The sequence below is a fragment of the Caloenas nicobarica genome, chromosome 1 (genome assembly GCF_036013445.1).
Source record: "Caloenas nicobarica isolate bCalNic1 chromosome 1, bCalNic1.hap1, whole genome shotgun sequence".
Classification (NCBI taxonomy): Eukaryota; Metazoa; Chordata; class Aves; order Columbiformes; family Columbidae; genus Caloenas; species Caloenas nicobarica.
In genome coordinates, this window is record NC_088245.1 from 135,191,682 (window position 1) to 135,212,847 (window position 21,166).

The 21,166-nt window shown below is 41.9% G+C and overlaps 1 protein-coding gene across 1 annotated transcript in view; it reads left to right on the forward strand.

The window, feature by feature from the left end:
* Positions 1 to 2,360: 2,360 nt before the first annotated feature.
* Positions 2,361 to 21,166, forward strand: part of ROBO1 (roundabout guidance receptor 1) — a 313,646-nt gene continuing 294,840 nt past the window's right edge. The window contains exon 1 of the mRNA XM_065628684.1: positions 2,361 to 2,879. Coding sequence (XP_065484756.1) covers positions 2,825 to 2,879 — 55 coding nt within the window. The 5' untranslated portion in view covers positions 2,361 to 2,824. The remainder of the gene's footprint in view (positions 2,880 to 21,166) is intronic.

The following is a 21,166-nucleotide window of genomic DNA, read 5'->3' on the forward strand; positions in this document are numbered from 1 at the left end:
AATGTTAATGTCCAGTAGGCATTAAAACACTAGATTATTCGTCTAACTTTTCAATATTCTAATGCTTGATCTATTCTCGTCAATTTTAGTGGAAAATCTTGACAGTTTGTTCGCTGCTGGTCTATATACAGTGGATATATGTAACCAGGAACTTCCTTTTCCAATGTGAACCAGTCTTGCTTTACATTATTTGACAGTTTGTCTTTACAGAGCTTGCATAAAAGTGGACTAAAATAGATTTAGTGCAACTCACGGGACCTTTCTGTTGTTGAACTTTTAGGCAGAGTTTGCCCTATGCCACCCTGAGCGAGGCGGAATGGGGCAAACGTAGTGGCATGCCAGCATAAGTGCATTTCTATAGATGGTGGCTGAGAGCATCCAAACCTGTTTGGCTGATAACAACATGGGGTGCATGTAAATCCTGCGAAAGAAAGTAAAGGAAGGTTCTTCCTCTGGCATTTTATTATCCCACTGCAAGAAAAGGCTCACTTGCAATGGGGTTAATATATTCAACATGCTTCATGGAAATGAAATTTCTTTTCACACTTCCTTCAATCCTCATAACCTAATGAATCAAACCTAGGAACAGCTGGAGCTTTTGCTGTGAGGTGGTAGAGCTGCCATATGCCTGACTTGTCAGGCAGCGATCTTTCTTGCAGGTACACCTACCCTTTTCACCTGCAGTGTTAAGCTTTCTTGCCCTACCACTACCTTTCACGGCACAAGATAAAGCTATCACAGACTGAGGCATAGGAGGTTCCATCTGAATATGAGGAGAAACTTCTTTCTTTGAGGGTGCCAGAGCCCTGGAACAGGCTGCCCAGAGAGGTTGTGGAGTCTCCTTCTCTGGAGACATACAAGACCCACCTGGACACATTCCTGTGTGATCTGCTCTGGGTGAACCTGCTTTAGCAGGTGGGTTGGACTAGATCCCTTCCAACCCCAACCATTCTGTGATTCTGTGATCACGACCACGTGGAGTTGACTGTAAGAGTACCTTGTGCTCGTGTACTTCTGCATTTGTCCATGTGTTCAGCTGAGGGTGCGAGGATTTGAGGATGCTTGTCCCAGGCAGGTTTGGTCCATGCCTGAAGCATGGCCAGGCCGCAGGCATTAGGGATCATCTGGCAAACCACGGTCTCCTCGCTCCACCAGGAATGCCAGATAACACTGTACCTGTCTGCAATGCCACCTGCAAGTGCCATGGATCGTTACAGCAGAGGAAAGGAAAAGAATTCGGTGAACCGTGAGGGAAAAGGTGGGCTACTGCCCTACCTGCCATGGGCCTGCACTGGCCATGCCGTCGTGGCGAGCGGGTGCCTACCGGTGCGCGATGGCCCGGTAACGGTGACCCAAATGGTCAGTAACCTCGAGGGGGGCCTCCACACGCGTCATGCACTTTTCCACCTGGGGCTTAGGGCTCTGGAGACCCGAGCTGGGGTTTTCCTGTTTGTTTGCTTGTTTTCAGAGGGAGAATCGGCACTTTTCTGTGGCTGATGCTTCCCCCAGCTCTGACCGGGGTCTCTGCCCTCTACCCCGGCCCTAGACCGTGGCAGCGGGGTCTATGCTGTGCCTCGGGATACGGCCGGTGGCGGCGCGGTCACAGCCGCCCCGCGCGTTACCTTCGCCGGCGGGGGGAGGGGGCGCGGAGGCGGTGCCAGCTCCGCGCGGGGCGGGGCGGGATCCGCCGGGCCGGGCCGGGCCGCGCCGGGCGTGCGGGGGCCGTGTAGGTGCGGCTCCTTTAAGGTGTCCTGAGGCGGCACCAGACCTGCCGCGGCGGCAGCATCGCGGGGAGGAGGCGGGGGCGGCCGGGAGGGGGAAGGGGAAGCCCACGGCGGCCGCGGGCGGCTCGACGTGATACCAGAAAGTTCAGGCGCGGCGGGCTTGGCCCCGCCCGACTCGTGCACCCCTGCCCCGGCGGCGGGGGAAGGCGAGGAGCCGCTCCTCCTTCTCCTCCTCCCGCCGCTGCTGCTGCACCGAGGGCGGGCGGGCGGGTGGGGTGGGTGCCTGGGGGCGTTGGCCCGGGGAAGTTTTGCTCGCCCTCTCCGCCTGTTCTTCCTTTCTTTCTTTCCTCGCCCCTCCTGTGCCTTCCTCCGGCGCTGGGGAAGGGGCGAGTTTGGGATTCCCGCGTGCAGGGGGCGGCGGCGATGCTGTGCAGGGCGAGGGGCTGCCGCCGGGGTTCCCCTGCCCGCCGCCCCGCCTGACTGCGGCCGGGCTCCGCCGCGGCCCCCGACTCGTCCGCCTCCTTCCCCCGTGATGGGAGCGGGGGCTGCCGCCGCTCCGCCGCCGCGCTCTGCCCGCCGCTCGCCCCGCGCCGCCGCCCGCCCTTCGCCCGCGCCGGCTGCCCAGTGACTTGGCGGGGCACTTTGCCGAGAGCGCTTCCCTGCCCGCCTCTCGCCTTCGCGGAGGGCGGCGGTGGCCGGTCTGCACCCCGTCCCGGCTGCGTTCCGTTACTGGCTCGTCCCGGGTATCCAGAACAAAGTCTCGGAGCGGAGCAGCAAGTTGTGATCGGGAGGCGGCGGATCCCGGCTGCGGGAACTCGAGGATCTTTTGTTTTCTCCTGTCGCTTTGGATGGTCCTGGGAAGTGTCAAGGCGCCGCTTAGGAAAGCCCGGGCCAGGAGAGGGGAGGCCGGCGGGAGCTGGCGTGCGGCTGGAGCCCCGCGGACCTGACAGCGCTCTCCCGGGAGGGGGCTCACCCTGGCAGTCCGGCGGGATTAGGAAACCTCGCTTACGTTAAGCTTCTGTGGAATTACAACTGGGGGCTTTTCGTCTTTGCCCCCGCTCTTCTGGCATGAGACTGCTTGCAGGCGCCACCCGAGGACAATGATCGCGGAGTTTGCTCACTTTTACCTCTTTGGATTCATATGTCTCACCTCAGGTAACCACCACATGTAGGCGAGTCAGATAAGAGGCCGCGGCGGTGGTCGCGCTCCCGCCACCCGCCCGCTTTGGCGGCGGAGGCGATGCGCTAGCCGGCCTCTCCGCGCCTCCCGCCCCGATGCTTTCCTCGGAAACCAAGCTTGGCTTCCACCCGCCGGGCGCCCAGACCACGTTTGCCCCGGGCGCGGTGTCGAGAGCTGCCGCCGGTCTCGGCCCCTCCGCGGGCGAGAGCTGCCCCGGGCTGGGCGCGGGGACCGGGCTTGGGCGGTGCGGGGCGCCGGGTGCGGCCCCAGGGCTGCGGGCGGCCGCGGCACCCCCTCCGCCGCCGGCAGCTCCCGAGGGTCGTTCGATGCAACCACGGCCGGTAACGGGGGACGGCGGGAAGTGACCCCCTGCTCCCGGGGGAAGTGGGCTGCGCCTTCCGCTCGGCCGGGGCTCCCCACGGATACAGCGCCAGCGGAGAGGCCGCAGGTACTGCGCACCCTCCCCCGGGCGGTCCGTTAACGGCCCTTTGCCCCCTCGCAACTGTCGGGGGGGATCGCGGCCCCACGCGTGAAGGGGTTAACCCCGCGCACCCGCCCCGGTTGGGGAGCACGGGGGCGGGGGGAGGCTCGTGGACGGGTTTTGCTTCACCTTGGCGGTTAAAGTTTACCCACGTGTGTGAAGTGAAGCGCCAGCGTGATAAATGGGAGCAGGAGAGATCGCTGAGGAGATCGGGAGGGGATTAATGGTCATTAGTCACTGTTTGCGCGGGGCTTATGCGTGTTGGGGCATCTTATCGTGCCTGTGGATGAGAGATAGGGTCGCGCTAATAGGGGATTGTTGATAGCAGATTTTGCCCATGTGTGAGCACCCTGTCAAATCATGGTGTCGAGGAATGCGATAAAGGGCTGCGTATTAATGACTTCACAAGGGATGCGCAGCCTTCTGCTTCGGGGTGGCGGTGCCTAGCCCGGGTACCGGAGCAGTCCTGAAGGTACTGAAGGTTTTGTTTCTGCATAAGCTTCCTGCTGCTCTTAGAAGGCCAGATTTGTCAGCCTGCAGTATCCCTTCCCATTCTCAACAACGCCTTCTGTCATAATTTAAGCTATCTGTAAACGCAGTAAAACCTTGCGTTATATGTAAGATTAGTTTGGGCGCTAACTTTTCCTCCTTAATTGATTTTTATAAGTTTGCTGAGGACCCTTTTGCGTCATTAAAGTTATGGTAGCGTGAGACACCTGGTCAGTAAATGAATGAATGAAGTTTTTGAAACACTTGAGTACACCGCCTGAAGCTTTAAGTCTTAATTATGCCACCAAATGCAATAACTTATGTCTATGTCTAGATTATATCATAAATTTAACTATTAAATTTTTGCTGCTAGGTATTATGTTCATTTCTTGTGGCTTTGAATATGGAAAGCCCTGTATTTCTTTTTTTTTTTTTAAAGAGTAACTAAAGTTGTTCACTTTCGACCATGTCAGTCATGCCATCACTAACTTGCTTTTCTCTGTATTGCCTTCTTCATCTAATGGAAAAAACAATGGGGTAGAGCCTTTTCACCAATTTGCTCTTTGTAAATCTTCCATGACTACTGTCCCTACCGTGGAAAGGTTGACTTCACAGACATAGTACTCTGTAACTCAGAACTGTACTGAAATGTCTTAAACTCCAAGTTAAGAAACAGTTTGTTTTTATTCGTTTGTGTCATTGTTGTGGTTTTTTGTTTTTGTTTTTTTTCCCCTTATCTATTTGTCACATAAATGCTCGATAGAGTAAGATGGATGTAAGATTTTTTGTGGTTTTTTTGACTTTTTAAAAATCTTTTTCCCCTCAGGATGGGGATGTTCTCTTTAATAATGTTGATTCCAGCTGAGTTGTTGGACAGAAAGAAAAAAAAAAAAGACCACGAATTTTTGTGGAAGTTTTTACTTTTGCCATGTAAGCAGACTCAGTAACCAAGACAGAGACAGACATCAGAGGATAACTTTGTTCCAACTCCCTCACCAGAGGTGTTTCTTTCTCCCCTCAGCTAGAGTATGATCAAATAGTCAGTCTTGTGTCTAGAACAATGGACATGCCAGAAACCTTTGGCAGGATGAAGTCTGAGGGCAGATGGCTGCAGTGCAGAAGGAAGGACAGGAGTCATCTACAGCAGTTCCCACATAGAAATCCTTTGAGTTCTACTGACAGCTGAACTGCTTGCAAGTTGATTGATCCTTTCCTCCCTCTTCCACTGAAGGTTTTCACTTCCGTCACACCCAATACTGAATCAACGGTTTGTGTGGCCACACTGTAAATGGGATGTTAGAAACTTCTACTGAGAGGTGGGAGATAATTGGGGATGGGGAGGAGGAAAATCTTAATAATAGAAAGGTGAGTTACTGTTTGTTAAAACAGTAATTGGTAAACCACTTAGAATTTAAAACCGCTAATTTTTACCCTGGTGTTGCCTCTGTGCAATCCTCTGAAGTACCTTCTTTCATCTAAGCCTGTGATTAATAAGTGTTGAATACATTTAAATTGGAATAATTTTGAACACGGGAATGTAGCAGCTTTCCTCTATTATTCTTCCAGTGTAATTTCAATGCTGCTTTGCATAAAGATAAGAATAAAAGATGCTTTAAGGGGTATTTTTCTGGTTTTCCCTGTTTTCTTGAGTATTTACCTGCATTCTGCCCTTTTCCTTCATTTTGAGGCATTTTTCATAATCCAGAGAGTTCTCATTTCTTTCTACACCTCCCCCCCCTCCCCCCCAACAGGAAACAGCAGCATCAAATTAATATGTTTGGAAAAATAAAAGCTTTCAGTTATCCAGAGAGTAAGAAGCAGAACGCTTGTGCTTGGGGATAAGAGTGTCAAGGTTCTGCTTTTTCACACGTGTGTTTAATGCTCTAGCAATTCTCAAGGCTAAATATGTTAGCATTTGATTTTTCTGATATGTCCACAGAAATATTTTTTTTGGTGAGGTGTTTCATTGCTTAGCTGATTCCCACCTGGTCAACATGTTTTCCTCCTCTCCTGTCTCTGATATCCCATGCTAATCACTGTACTTCAAATGGGATCACTGTACATTTGCTCGCGAGGGCTTCTCATGGTGTATGAAAGAGGCAGCTCTGACAGCAGCGAGGCAGGCGTGGTTTCCAGTGATAGTTCTAGCCAGTGGAGGGCAAAATTGTGTCTTGTATTCCTTCATGGCAGTTATCTTCTGACAGTTAATAGTTTAATGGTGTCCATGGAATGTCCCCAAAGTCCTTTCCAGTTGGCTAGCCTACCTATATGAGTAAATTAATCAGCCATTTTTTTGATACAGTTTGTTTGTTTGTCTCATAAGTTTGTACTTAAAGAGGGAAGCTTCCTTTCGTGAAGTGGTATTAGAGTATTTCAGGAAATGTTTCTGCTCTTTTTTCCATATTCTCTGTCTGATAGTAATAAAAATATTACACAGTAATTGAAATTATTATAAATGTCTAAGTGCATATTCTGTAGAGCAAATAAGTCACCCAAGAAAACAAAAACCAGCCTTTTTCACCTACCCCTAATGCATTGTGTGCTGTTTAAGTAATGTTACTGTAAGGCTGTTTAAGAAAGATTGAGTCAGCTGCTTACTATTGGAGAAGCTGGCCATGTTTGCATTATGTTTTTTAGGACTTCAAACTAGAAAAGAAATAACCACATGCTATGAAATTGATAATTCCTTACTCAGGATGGAATATTCTCCAAGTATTCAGGTGTTTGTCTGATTCGAAACCTCTTATCCTTGTGAGTACTGATAGTATCTATGGACATTAAACTTGTTTTTTTCAATTTGCATTAGTGTGGTTTTGGTACCTTTTGACTAGAAGAGACACTCTTTCATATAGTTTAGCAATTGATTTGGTTACCTGCTTAAAACAGAAGAACACTCAAGCTGACTTTCGCTCACCACAGTCTGTTTTGTTTGTCAAATGTTTCCTTGCTTCTATGTCATGTAGTCCCATACCATTGTCCTGAAGCAGCAGAGTATTTTCGTTAGCAGAGATCATCTGTAATGTTCAGGGTACTGAATTTTTGAGCATTACTGTGTCCTGTCCATAAGATTTTATTAGAAAACATGAATTTATGTGAAGGATACTCCTGAATCTCCTGCCCAAAGTCTTTAGGCTGAATGTTCTGATTGTATATGCAAAGGTGGATGGACCATTACAAATATTACCAGAAACTAGTGACACTTAGGTAGCAACATTGTTTAATCTTAATTATTAACGTGTGATATATTAAAAAATCATTTGGCATGGACAATATGCTTTAGAAGTGATGACCAGAGAGGTCCAATGGGGGATCAAAACCAATCTTGTTTTCGTAAGTAAGAGAGAGAAAATATGTAGACATTCAAGATGAGAAATCTACTGTTGTAATTAATCTGAGAACCTACTCCCTCGTTCCCAAATAATAGTTTTGGTTTGGCACTTAATTTTCCTAAATAACTGGAAGAGTTTTGTTGCACAATCCTAAACAAATGTAATATTATGTCTCATTAGGACATAGCTTTGTCTAATTAACTTAATAATATACTGGGGCCAGCAAGTCCAGTCACTTGCTCAACTTCTACAATTTATTATTTTTGTCATCGTTCAATGTGTTTTGTGAGTAACAGTCAATTGCCTTAGTGTCATGATACCTGTTTTAGATTCTTCTTCAAAATAGGTCTCTTTCATAGTGACAATCAGCTTTGTTGATATATAAGTTATTGTGAATTTATTGGGGTTTTTTGTGTACTTGAATGGTTAGGAATAAGGCTTGTTGTTGTCAATAGTTGTTAATGTTTCGAGGTTATTTTGCAGTCAGGAAACTGGTAGGAACCTTGCTCTTTCCAAGCAAACTAAAGGACACTTAAGAATTTTATATGCTGAGGTCCTGACACATTTTATTCGTGTATTTTGCTATATAATCTCATTTGGTAGTGATAACCTTCCTTTGCTATATAATCTCATTTGGTAGTGATAACCTTCCTTAACTTTTCACCTGAGCGCCTCTTCATAAAATTGTGAAGTAAATAGTCAAATAACTGAAGTAGTGACTGAGCTCTTATTTTAAGTCCAATAAATTGTGTAAACAGGGGAAATAAGAGTATTTTCCTGTTAGTGACTAGAAGCCTGACCAAGAGGTGAGAGTGGAGCTACGAAGAAATATTCTTTTTAGTTATCTGGAAAGTTAGAGGTGCTTTTAAGGGCAGATAATTTACTAGTTCATACCTTTTCTTCATACCTTCTTTAGGGTTACCTACACGGGTCCTAATATGACTTTTAATAGTGTGTTTCACACTTATGCTGATGCCTCTTGGCTGATTATTAGGTCAGCCTTAAATCAGTGTGTGGGTAGAAGGGCATTTTATGTGGAGAAAGAAAATGTCTTATGAGAACAAATATGTTGGTCTGCAGACATGGGCCATAGGTGGCAGCCAGCTACCTTGAACTTGCATGGTTCAGGCTTGGTACTATGGAAAACCTTAATAGGTGAAAAAGAGCAGCAGCTGGGAAGCTGATAATGACTTCAGTTTTCAGTCATATGTGCAGAGTTCTTTTATTCCATTGTTGTATTATGGTTTTGGGTTTTCTTGTTTTAAAGAGCTAAGTTAATAATCGCGGTACTGGAAGACTTAGGCCAGGTACTGGAAGTTATCTTTCCCTGGAGGTGATGGAAAGCTTTTTTTGAAATAAGATGGTGGTGATTTTAATTCTGGATGCCAGAATTTCTTTGTTAGTTGACACAATGATTTCATTAGAATAATTGTGTGTTTTCCCAGATTTACCAACAAAGAGGAGACTGAGGGGTGACCTCATTAATATTTATAAATATGTAAAGGGTGAGTGTCATGACGATGGAGTCAGGCTCTTCTTGGCGACAACCAATGGTAAGACAAGGGGTAATGGGTTCAAACTGGAACACAAGAGGTTCCACTTAAATTTGAGAAGAAACTTCTTCTCAGTGAGGGTGACAGAACACTGGACCAGGCTGCCCAGGTGGGTTGTGGAGTCTCCTTCTCTGGAGACATTCAAAACCTGCCTGGATGCCTTGCTGTGTAACCTCATCTAGGTGTTCCTGCTCTGGCAGGGGGTTTGGACTAGGTGGTCTTTTGAGGTCACTTCCAATCCCTAACATTCCATGATTCTGTGATTCTGACTTGTTAAGAGGTACGAGAGTAGGCCTCTCAGATGATGAACCCATATGTTTTAATTGGTGGTAAAACAGCAGCGCAAAGCCAGGGGAGAGGTAGGCAAGTATTTATTCTCATCTAGTTTACCTGAAATGGATACTCCAGGAATAAGTAGTAGTGAAAATGTCCTACACTTCAATAAAACAATGAATAGAGGCTTAAGGAAAGGAAATTATATTTCTGTCCATGTCTTTTGAAAATAAAGTGAGGAAACTATTTTTAGTGGGGAAAGTGAAGGAGTATATGAACAACTGAAAGTTAAACACTGTCATATATTGAGAACTATTCTAGGGTTCTCTGAGACTTGATGTTTTTCATGCTTCCCTGTTCTGAAGCTTAGGAAAGCTTCTGAGCAAGAGTGCTGTGTGTCTGTGTATGATTGAGGAAAACAAAATAGATAAATTGACAATAATCAGATTTGTGAGTGTTGACAGGCCAGTCTTTTAATTTAGAGTCTACTTCTCATTTGAGCAGCTGCACTTAAGGGGAAGATACAGAATACTCTCTTAACACCCATTAACAGAGAAGTCATTTCTCCTCTGCTGAGGACAGAATGGTTTATTGAATAGTATATCCTTAAGGTGGCCTTAACCAAAAGGAGGTGAACTCTTTGCAGAGAAGGGATACAGAAAACATTCTGCCTTCACTTTTTTTAGGGGGAAGTAATGTTAATTGTGTTTTCCAGAAACAGAAACTTGGAAAAGTAGGAAGGAGGATCTACTGTTAACCACCAGAGGATAAACCTGCAGATCTAAATAAAGGATCAGCATGTTTTAAAAAGTTTAAAAGGCAGTTTATGTTTTTGTACAAAAAACTGCACTTCAGGACCTCAAGCTTATGCATAGTTGCTTTGAGTGCCACTGTCCAAACAACTACACAGAACTTGAGCACTTTTCCATCTAGTTTTTAGTGAAAAGATCTCAATGTGGTGCTGCAGGTGTGAAGGCCCTGATAGTGTAACTGGGGTGTTCTCTTCACCTTCTGATGTAGCTGTTCACTGCATGGATTTTGAGTAGCACAACAGCATTTTTTAATGCCATCTTCAACCTCATTTTAACACATTTGGTTTTTACCTTAAGGGGTTTTTTATATAAACTCTGTACAGCTAGTGCATAAACATCAGGTTTTTATAAGGACATCTTAGATATTCATCTTCTCAGTCTGAATGGTGGCATATTTAATGCTTGTATTAGCATATATACTTTCACAAAATAGTAAATATGTTGCTGAAGATTTCTTTCTTACTTGGCTTTCAAAGAAATTCCATATCAAACAGTTGGATTCCATACCTAAACACGAGGAGAATACCTTTGTGGGTTTGTTGACTGGTGGTAGGGATAAATTCCACAATGTACTCCAATTCACCTCTTGTTTTCTGCCACCAGACTTTATACCTTTAGAGAGGCATAGGTCTGTCTTGTACATGTTAGATGCTTATATTTATTTATGTTTAAGTAAATCACTGTAAGTTGAATAAATAGAGCATTTGATTGAAATGTAACTTACTATAAATGCAGCTTAGACCAAAATTACTAGTCAAATATAATATTGTAATGATATGAATATTCTTTTTCAATCAGAAAACAAGTGTGTTTTCTGGACTGCTGCAGTTCTGCAATGCGTATACTTTCTTTGAAGAAATACCTAGTCAGATATGCAAAATTATTCAAGCTACCCTTTTCTTTTGGCAAGTATTTGCTCAATATGGTGTTACATTACCTTAAGGCTAAGGCTAATATAGTGAATGATTAAAATAATACCAACATCCCTTACTGCAGATTAAAGATCTGTACAGCTGACAAGCCTGTGCTGAGCTCTCAATTTAAAATCTTAATATTTTATTTCCTTCATCTTGCATAGTGAATTAGCAGTTGCATAAGCTCAATTCTGGAACAATCTGTCTTCTGAAACGTGGAGTGCAGGGTATAGCAAGGGTCGGATTCCAACCAATGAAATCTGAAGTTGTCTGTGACAGCCATATGAGAGAACTGTGTAGTCTGTATACTTTTGATATTACTCAGTTTTGTAGTCTTTGTCTTCTGTGCCTTTAACTGTCTTGTACATAAATCAGAGTTGTGATTTCTTTAGTACTGTTAAACGATTTTGTGCTAGTATTGTATTAAAACTTGCTTGGCTAGTATTTTTGTGCATTCTGAAATTTGCATATCCCCAGGCAAGATATTTATTTTACATTCTTAGTTACATCGCCCTTATCTAATTGCATAACTGCCTTTACAGTGAAGATTAGATATATAAAGCAGTTCATGGTTTTAAATTCATATACAGAAGACTTTACTATTTGCTCCTACAGTAGCATAGTGGACATGAACAGTTTATCATTTTGGAGATTAGGATATAATATATGGCCAAGGATATAATGTAGGGCTAAGGATATGCACAGGACAAACTCCCCTTTCTTTTGGAAATAGGCGAAGGGGGAAAGAAATAGATTTTTTGATAGTGACCAGATGGACATGCTTTAAAGAGTGGCTTGATTTTCAGTAAACATTAAAACTCAGATTTTCTGTAATCCAGAATGTAGTGAGTTGTTGGTGTTGGTAACCTACAGCCTAAATGTGGAGCCACTTAATATCAGTAGTGTCTTTTGAAATGCTTGATTCTAATGTTTAAATTAAAGTGCTTAAAGTGTTCATCTTTATCTCTTATGCACCATTGTGAGTGCTTAGCCCATCTGAAAATTGAGGGTGTGGTGAATATTTCCTTAAGAGCCAATTAACTGGAAAAAGCTGTATACCTTTGAATTTGCATGTGTGTCTGTAGCTCCGTGTAGGATAAGAAGCCAATAAAATATGTGTTTGAGTATGTATTATTTTAGAATCTTTTTGGCTTGTCAGTTTTGCAGTGCATTTCTCTAACATCACACAAAAGCAGACTTTTCAACATAGACATCTCCTCTTGGCCAAAAAAGCCCAAGCATGTAAGCCCATGGTAAGGATAGCAACCCTCAAATCCAGAAATAGGTTCTGCCTGCATTTATGTGGTGAGTGTGTAATACAGGGTCATAAAATATGGATTTTTGGATCAAATGTTGAGCAAAGTCACCACTGTTTTTCTTGTTTTTCTTCTATTACAACCTCTTGGCACCTGGTATTAAACTCAGCACTTGCTCTGTCTTTCTGCTGGAATGTCTTGGATGCTAGTTGGCTTCAGAACTGGTATTTGCAAATTCTGAATGCTTCCCCCCGCTCACCTCCCACTCACAAAACAACTCTGTCAGTGCAACTTTCTGGTTTTGGAATATAGCTGATGCCCTGGGTACATCAGTTGGCAGATACTTCACAATCCAAGTGTTTCATGGTAGGAGGTGATAAAGGAGAAAAAAAAAATAAAAAAAGAAAGTAGTGTGAGGAAACAAGGAGAAAAAAACAGGGCAAGGGTAGTGTAATATATTATTTTACTTTTTGCTACACAAACTGGGGGTTGTCACTGGAGAGAGTAGAGTTTGGGACTATGATGCTGTAGCAGCAAAAAGTAGGAGAGATGATGTATATATAACAAGGGGTTTAACAAAAAGGTGTCTGATGAAACCATGGAATGGAACTTGCGCTGTGCCCCTGCTCAGGCATAGAAGTGATTGGCAGGAGGCCTCATGCAAGGAGTAAAATCCTGTCTGCCCCAACATGGAAAATTACGGTTTCGACTGCAAAAGGCCGTAAAGCTTGGAAGGAATTAGCATATCTCTAGCACTAAGTGGCATCTGGAACTGAATGGCTAGGTTAAATCATTCAGTAGTGATTAATGAGACTCATTGCTTAAGTTATACAGCCCTTAAAAATCAAAAGGAATAATTTAAAACTAGGTCCAATGCAGAAAGAAGGGACTATTACTTCTGTTTACCTATTGAATACAGAAGGTGGAAGAAAGTCTTTCCTACCTTTTAGTACAAGGAGAAATCTGCTACATGCTGCTTTTAAGTTTAGAAACTAAGAAATGAACTTTTGAATGGTTGTTCTGAGGAACACTTTTTAAATGTGTACGCAGCAATCAGAGCCTTAAAATGGGAAGGTGTGTGCAGGTTGGAATTTTGCTGCTGGTGAGTACTTTGCTTCTTAGAAAACCTGAGAAAATAATTATTTTGTTTTTCTCTTTCATTTGTGGGTGTTAATCTGTGTTGCCTGTAGGGAAAGCAAAATATTGAAATGTATAAAGAGAAACAAGATTAGAGGCATACAGAGTACTTATTTTAACTTTTCTCAAGCATGATTCTGGCAGTTACTGAGGTGACGAATGGTAATATAGCTTGGTATCATATCAGGGATAATGTTCGAAATGTTCAGAGGCTGTCATTCTGCAGGAGGACTATAGTACTGATATAAATACACTTGTTTACTTCCAAATTTTTAGCGGAAGGAATAGAGAAACCAGTGAAGTGTGTGTTCAAGTGTTCATTTTTTTAGAACTGTAAAAAGAAACAAACAGGGGCATCATTTATGATGCTATTGCTTAAAATGGTTGACCTTTCTGCAGCTAATACATAGAGATAGAAAATAAAAGGGAACTAGGCCCTTCTAGAATAACGTATTATCCCTCTGAGGTTTATCACTGCAAATACTAAAATAGATTTCAGCTTTAATCTCTATCAGCTAGGGGCTGAAGTTTGCTAAACCGCATTGCTGAAAAATCTCTGCTCACAACGTTTTTTGGTTTCTGGATTTGTCAATATTCCTGCTTGTTTAGTGTCTGTCTTGGTTTTCTTTAATATTGATGGGGGGGGGCGTGGCTGGGAGTGGGGCAAGGGGGGCAAGTGCTGTGTCCAGCAGAAAGCAAAGCAGTAAGACTTTTTAAAGCTAAATGATTGCTTCTTTCCTATGCATACATTTGTGGTAGCCATTACCATAATGTGGAATGAGACTATTTCCTCCCTGCTCACTCCCCCTCCCAATACTCCATATCAGATTGGGATTTTTTTTCTTGCCTTTGCTGGGACAGGCAAACTAGGAAGTTTGGCAGATTTAGGTGGACCCATTGCTTTAACGTTGTGACCAGAAGGAGTGAATGTTATTTATACAGGTGGCTTTGGTCTTATTTTTCCTCTGACTATAAGGATTATTGATACTATGGACATTTGATTTTGACTGATAACTGTGATTTTTTTTTTTTTTTTTTTTTTTTTTTTGGTGGGGTGGGGGGTGGAGGGAATTTACCACTTAAACGTCAATGAAGTCAATTGTTATTATTCCAAAAAGATGAACGTCTGCATTCAGATTGTCATGTCTTCAGGATTCGTATTTCCGTCTTTAGCAGGAATTTACATTTCATTTTACATCAGTTCACAGGAAAACATTTAGATTTTGTTTGCCTGTTACTGTATCGCAGGAAGGAAAGCAACAGCCTCACAGCTAAAAAAATTCATGGTGACCTACAGTCCAGCAATAGTTAGAATTAAACAGTTAGTCATTTAACTTGGTCATTTAATCACAATTCCTGTAGGCTTGCAGCTGATAATTTTGAATCTCATGAAATTAAATTTTGTTTTACTCACCTTACACAGGTCAAATAAAAAGCCACATCAAGTTAATGAATCCTTTTTTTTTTTTTTTTTTGTGCAATGAACTGAATGTGGCATTTGTTTTTGTTTTAGCAGTCATGAAATTGCAGGGTGTTGGCGACAAGTCCATTATTGGCTCTGTGCACCATTTCTGAGGTCTTGACTCCACCCAATGCATTATGTGTGCAGACTGTAATGTACTTGTTAAAACTTGTTTTAAAATGAGGATTCTTTTATTTTTTAAAGCAGTAATAAAGAGAAAATAAAGATAGCTCCCTGTTCTTTTTTAGCATAAATAAAAGAGAAACAGCAACTCATTCCTTTTGTGGCCTGAGGTGCAAAAAACCAACCAACCAAACCAAAAAACACCAACCTGCATGAATTCTCAGCCCCTTAAAGTCAAAGAAAGCCTAACTACTGATTTCAATTTTTACCTCGCCTTGCAAAGGCTCAAGTTTTGTGTCATTTTTCCACTATGTGATACTACATAGAAAAGCTTAATAGTGAGGAAAAAGAGGTGATTAATAATGTCACTTCTAAACTTAAAGTGAGGAAAGTTTCAAGACTAATCAAATTCTACAATTTAGGATCCATTTTTGTCAAGGTTGGATTTATTGTGTGTTGTGTTGATGCTGTTGGTGTCTTTCCTGGGGTAGCCAGTCATTCCCCTGCTTCCTCAACACCTGAATTGGTTTTGTTTTAGCTTCTCATTTTTTATCTGCTTTGTTTGATTTGTTTTGTGTGTCTAATAGCTTTTTCAAAGCGTTTTTGGCTTTGAATTTTCCTGTGCTGTATAATATCTTTTTCTCTGTGGCATTTAGCTGGGATTGTGAGGGAAGGTATACTACATAAATCTAAGAGTTTTACATAGTTCTGTTTGGTTTTTTTAGGTAGCAAAAATACTCAACTATTGCCGTTGCTCAGGTTTGGAAATGAATGCAGTCTGGTTCTTACTGGCATGACATTTTAAGGGAGCCATAATCTATTATAAACAAAGTGTTGAGCACAGATCACTTGTTTAAAGAATGGTGCCAGCCATTTCAAATGATAACAAGCTCATCAACTTTTAGAACATGCTACTTCCAAATTTTGATATTTTTTTCTTTTTTTTTTTCCCCTCCCAAAAAAGTTTTAAATTACAGAAAAAGTAAAGCCAGGTTCTCCTCTGCGATTAGTCTTTTTTCTTAAAATTACCAGATGTCTGATCAATGGCATGTGCTGGGAAGCATGAATTTCATGTCTGAGGAGACTTTTCAACTTTTATGAGTTACAAATTGGATGTCTTGTTTTGTTTTCGTTTTTAACTGGGCAATGCTAGGTAGAGTTTTGTGATTTCCCTACTGATGTAAGACACAGATACGTACGTATTTTTCTTCAGGCTTTTAAGGGCTCAAGTTTAAGTGGTAGATCATTATTCCACGCATCAAAAGTGAAGGGTGATTAACTCCGTCTGGGTGCATGCAGTGTAATTTTAGAGGCTACAAATGTTGTTACAAGTCAGGTGAAGGTTTAAAGGTGAAAGTTTGGCTGAATGAGTTTTACAGCTTTGAGTTAATGTACGCAAACAAAGAAACTCTTGTTTTCTACCCATTTATGTCTAGTGAGCAAGTAGCTCATGTGGTACAGAGAAGAAAATGTGAAGATTGTGCAGTTTGCCATAAAGTTCAAACTGCATACTTTTTATTTCAATTTAGAAGTCCCATTAAATAAACTGAATCTAATACAACTTTTATTTAGGCTGTTCATCTTCTAAATGTAAAGTGAAAGGATAATGGCTTTAAACTAAGTGATAATGATAAACTAAATGATGATGATTTTAAACTATTACAGCTTAACTTTTAACATTAATGTATTATTGTAGATTTCCTCATATGCTATCAAATAATTTGAAGAACCTGTTGAGATAAAACCTAATAAAACTCCCCTAGTGTGTTTAAGCTTTTCTTCTAGATAGTTTTAAGGTTGCATTTGTAACTTGGCTTTTTGCTCAATTATTCGACTTAAAATATTCTCAAAAATTTAAGTTCAGCAGTATTTGGGAAGACAATGGTGGTTTTTTGCGTGGCAGGGAAGTTATACAGAAAGGATGGAATTCCTTTTAAAGATAAACCTTAATTCATAATGTTAAAATCGTAAATAATGAGATGGGTAGGACCTGTCCCTGTCTCCTGTGTATGTACATCCCCCTCCACCTACCCCCGTAAAGATTTCTTAAAGATCCAAGCAATTCGGAAGCTTTTTTGAATATGTGATCAATTCACTTTACATCAGATAAAAAGCTAAATGGTGTGGGTTTTTATGGGGCTGCATACTAGTTGAAGAAGCTGTTCAGCTGCATCTGAAGAAGTTATCCAGTCTGATAGCAATTCCGATTGCAAAAGCCAGGATGTATAAATGGAATAAAACAAAATGGAAGTGATTAACAGGAATAAAAATAAACAGCTTTTGGTCTTGGTAAATGATACCTTTAAAGCACAGCAGCCTTGTCGAACATAATTAAAGTTGTGAGAACTGGGGTAGGGTGAGTGGGCTCTATTCTCTGAGGTCAGGATGGAAATACAGAGGTCAGGGTTTTGCACTCAGTCTTAGGTAAACAATGTCATGCCCTGGTAAGTACAAGAATTGATTAAACAAGGTTAAGCTAATTTACAAAACAAAACAGAGGTGCACTCATTTGATATCAAAATTTGGTTGCAGCCTCTATTTCCTCATTTAAGCAGTTAATGGGTAAAAGTGAAGAGAGAAAAGTGAGAGGTACGGGCTTCTCTTTATGCTTGCTTGGGGGTGTCTCTTGCTACTGAGTGATACTGTGGTGTCAGACTTTATGCTCGAACACCTCTGTAGCTCTCTCAGAGCCTGTTCCTTAAAATCTGCAGGTAGGTCATTGTTAGTTTTTGCCTCCAGTTCAAAATGAGACTTCTTCTTAAAACAGTTATTTCAAGTCACATCTGTTGAATATTATCATCTTTTGCTGCCAAGCTCATGTGCTTATCCTTCTTTCACTCTTGAATTGTGCTTTATGTCTCCCCAAGTATATTCAGTCTTTGTTTAGTTCCAGTGGTTGTGGGGTTTGGTTGGTTGGGTTTTTTTTTCGCTCTTCATTAGTGGTTTGGATTGTGTATTCAAACCTACATTTGCTCATGGTAGAAAATAAACTGGAGGATGTGGAGGTATCCTAACAGTTCTCCCTTCTGAATTACACCAATTTTCTTTTTTCTTCCTGCCTCATCTCTGACTCTTTGTGTCAGCCTCCTTTCATTATGATACATCGCCAATTAGAAGGAACCACCAGCTTGAGGCAAAACACGTTTCTGACTGTTGAAAGAAGGATGGCTGACAAAACCCGTAAGAATTCCACTGAAAACGGAGTTCTGTAACTTCATGCGGCAAGCGCGGGCACCACTCCCCCCTAGAAGTTTCAAGGGCAACTGCTCAGGCTTTGACATGCTTTGTCTAGTCATCCACCAGCTGTGTGCTGCCCAGCGCTGACCAGTGAGAAATTGCTGGTTGTATAACCTGTCAGCTTATTACCACTTCAGCAGTGTAAGGTGGGCTGCTGGCACTTGGAATAGGGGAAGGCCAGGCTTCAGAATAACGATTAAATAGGCAGAAGAAACACACTGCAGTTCCTGGCTCCAACTGTCTTTAGGCAGCTCTTCCTTGGTGTGAAATGCTGCTTTAATGTAGGTCAGCTTTAACTGTTGTAAATGAGTGTAGTTCTAGTGAAGTCAATGAGCCGGTGTTAATTTACTTTGCTTGAGAATCTGCCCAAGTAGATGAGCAACTGGCAAATTCAAAGGCAAGTGCTTATCCCACAAGAAAAGTTCAAATCAGTTAAGTGTTTTGTATTTGTTTTTTTTTTTCCTCTTTTTTTTTCTGAGAAGGAAGTCAATGTTGCTACATACTGATTGTGTTGATTGCAAGTAGAATTTTATTCACAAACAAAAAGTTTGTAAATTCTTATTCTCTTTGAAATAAAGGGTTAATAGGCACTTCAGCTTCTCATTCCAGATCCCCTCTTTACTAATAAAATAGGGGGCGATCTGAGCTCAGTTGAAGAACAGATGACATAAAAAACCCCTGTCAGCCATCATTCAGCATGACTGACATGATTAGCAGCTTCTAGGAGGAGGAGACTGAAGATTGCTCTTAGTGGAGAGTGCTAATGCGTGCCTTGCCCCATTCACAGAACAGAGGCATCATGTCTCCAAGGGTTTTTGATATGTCTAGCGAAAATGAAATAAACACTGCATTTTGCCCCCAAAGAGCTTGCTTTGCTGTGTTATAGTCGATGTTTACCTGACACTCTTACATAGCAGAAGGAACAAGATGTAGGCGAGTTATGCCTTTGGTGAGGCTCAGGAGAGTGCATGCTCTGTCCATTCAAAATTACTTCATCAAAGGCAGACTTGGATCAGCCTGGTCCCTATAGACACAAATGCATGTGTATTTGCAAGACTGGTAACACTTACAACTTTCTGTTGTTCAAAAAAATAATAGCCTTACAGGTCAAATGAAAATTTTTGGCCCTTTTTGCAAGCTAGACAAAGCTGGTGACTTCAAAAACCACATCAGAATAACTGAGCTATTAGAGTTTCCTTATCTAATGTCTCAGGGAGGAGTCAGATGCTTTTAGTACAGGACTGTGCACTAATAAAATAAGTATTTCTGTATCATACTGCACACATACCTATTGGAAGAGTGTGCAGTAAATGTGGAAAGAAAATGCCGGCTGACTCTTTTGATGATGTTGCTGTCCTTAACAATTCAGTGCTACCCAGAGACCCTTCCAGCTGATGGGATAATTTGGTTAACTAGATCTGATGTCATTCTAAGTGTTTGCAGCACTGGAGAAATTTTTTTGTTCAGTTTGAATTGTAGCTCTTTATTACTCAGTACTCTGGTTCCTTCTGTAAGCAGATGTATTAAAGTTTCATACATGAGGTGCTTTGCATACCAATTGCTCTGCATTTACACTAGTTCCAACCACGTAAAATGTTTGCTCTTTAATGTGTATTTCCTATTTTTGTGATCAAATGGCTCTAGGAATAAGGCAATATATTACTTTTTAAATATTCATAAACACATAATCAAATAAGATATGCAATATGCAAAAGAATTACTGTATGCAGAATGGTACCTCTTATATCAGACCAAGAGTATATGCAGCTTTGCTCCTTTTCCCCATGTACAAGCACTTCAAATGAAATGTTTAGCCTGGAATGTGTTCTGGGTATTTCCAAATGGTATCAAGTATCATCACTTTTTTTGTTGTTTGTTTGGGTAGGTTTTTTTTTTTTTTTTTTTTTTGTGAATGGTTGATAGTCCCAGGCAATAGGCATGGTTGCATCCTGGTTGACTGTGTAAGACTAGTTGCCATTTGTAGCTGGGACTTGTAAGAGATCTTTGGATATTCCCATGTTTCATCTGCTAGCTGTATGACTTCAGGGGATGCAAAGGAAGACATAGGTAAATACAAGAAAGATTCCTCAAGATTTTTTACCAGATCTGTAATGTGCTTTGTATATGTAAGAAAACTGAGGGTCATATATGGTTTTGTGTTTAGGGTAACCTAAGCATGGTTTCTTCTTTTAAATTCTGAAGGGTTGCAGAGCTAAGTCAGGCCTCTATCACATTTGCCTGTGATGAGCTTGCATGCTCCAGCACAGGTACCTATTTTATTTGGCATTGTTTTAATGGCATGGGAATTCTCTTGCCTTCTGTCTGTCAGCTGGACAGCAGGAACAGCCATCTGAAGGTCTGCCCTGAGCTGCGTGCCTGCTGATGAGGAAATCATGTTCTAGGCCCAGGGCAGTGGGGATTTGAAGGCACTTGCATGTCAGCAGTTTGAGAAGCAGCGTTTAACACAGCAAGCATGATAGTGATGGAGATGGAGGGTTTGAGACCTGTAGGTCTTCAGTGCGTGTGATCCCTGCTGATAACTCAGAAACAAGCCTTGTATGCAGGACCTCCTCAGCAGTTCCTTCCTGTCTCGTGTGGGATTCCTTAGCATGGACAGTGTTGTAAGAGATTGCAACAGAAAATTTCTTTGTTTGACTTGGTTGGTTGTGTGGTTGCTTTGTCATTTAATGCTTCACTTACCGTTTCTTTTTTTAAACGGTCTATCCAGACATCTTGCTTGTCCTGCCCTGCTTATAGGGATAGATTTTAATTACAGCTTGAGTTAACTTTTCTTTGAACATGTCAAGGTATGTCTCTGGAATACATATGTATTTTTTAAAGTCAGATATTATATAATGTATCTGGTATGTTTTGGAACGTGCATAGTTCCCTGGCAACTATTAAGCAAAATTATGCCTTTACATATATTGTAGTGTAGGAAATCATTATTTTACTCTTAAGTTACATACTGAGGGTTGGGGGTTTTTTGTTTTTTGTTTTGTTTTTGTTTTGTTTTTTTTTAATACTGCATAATACCCTTGGGGATGAAGTAGGATCAAAAGCCATTTCTATTGGAGAAGTTAGATTAAATATTGTTACTGGTAATACTGCAATTTTGCTAATATTTGTGAAATGACTTGGCAGTCTTGAGGGCAAATACCCAGTTTCAGGGCAGTTGTCAAGACGGCACTCTTCC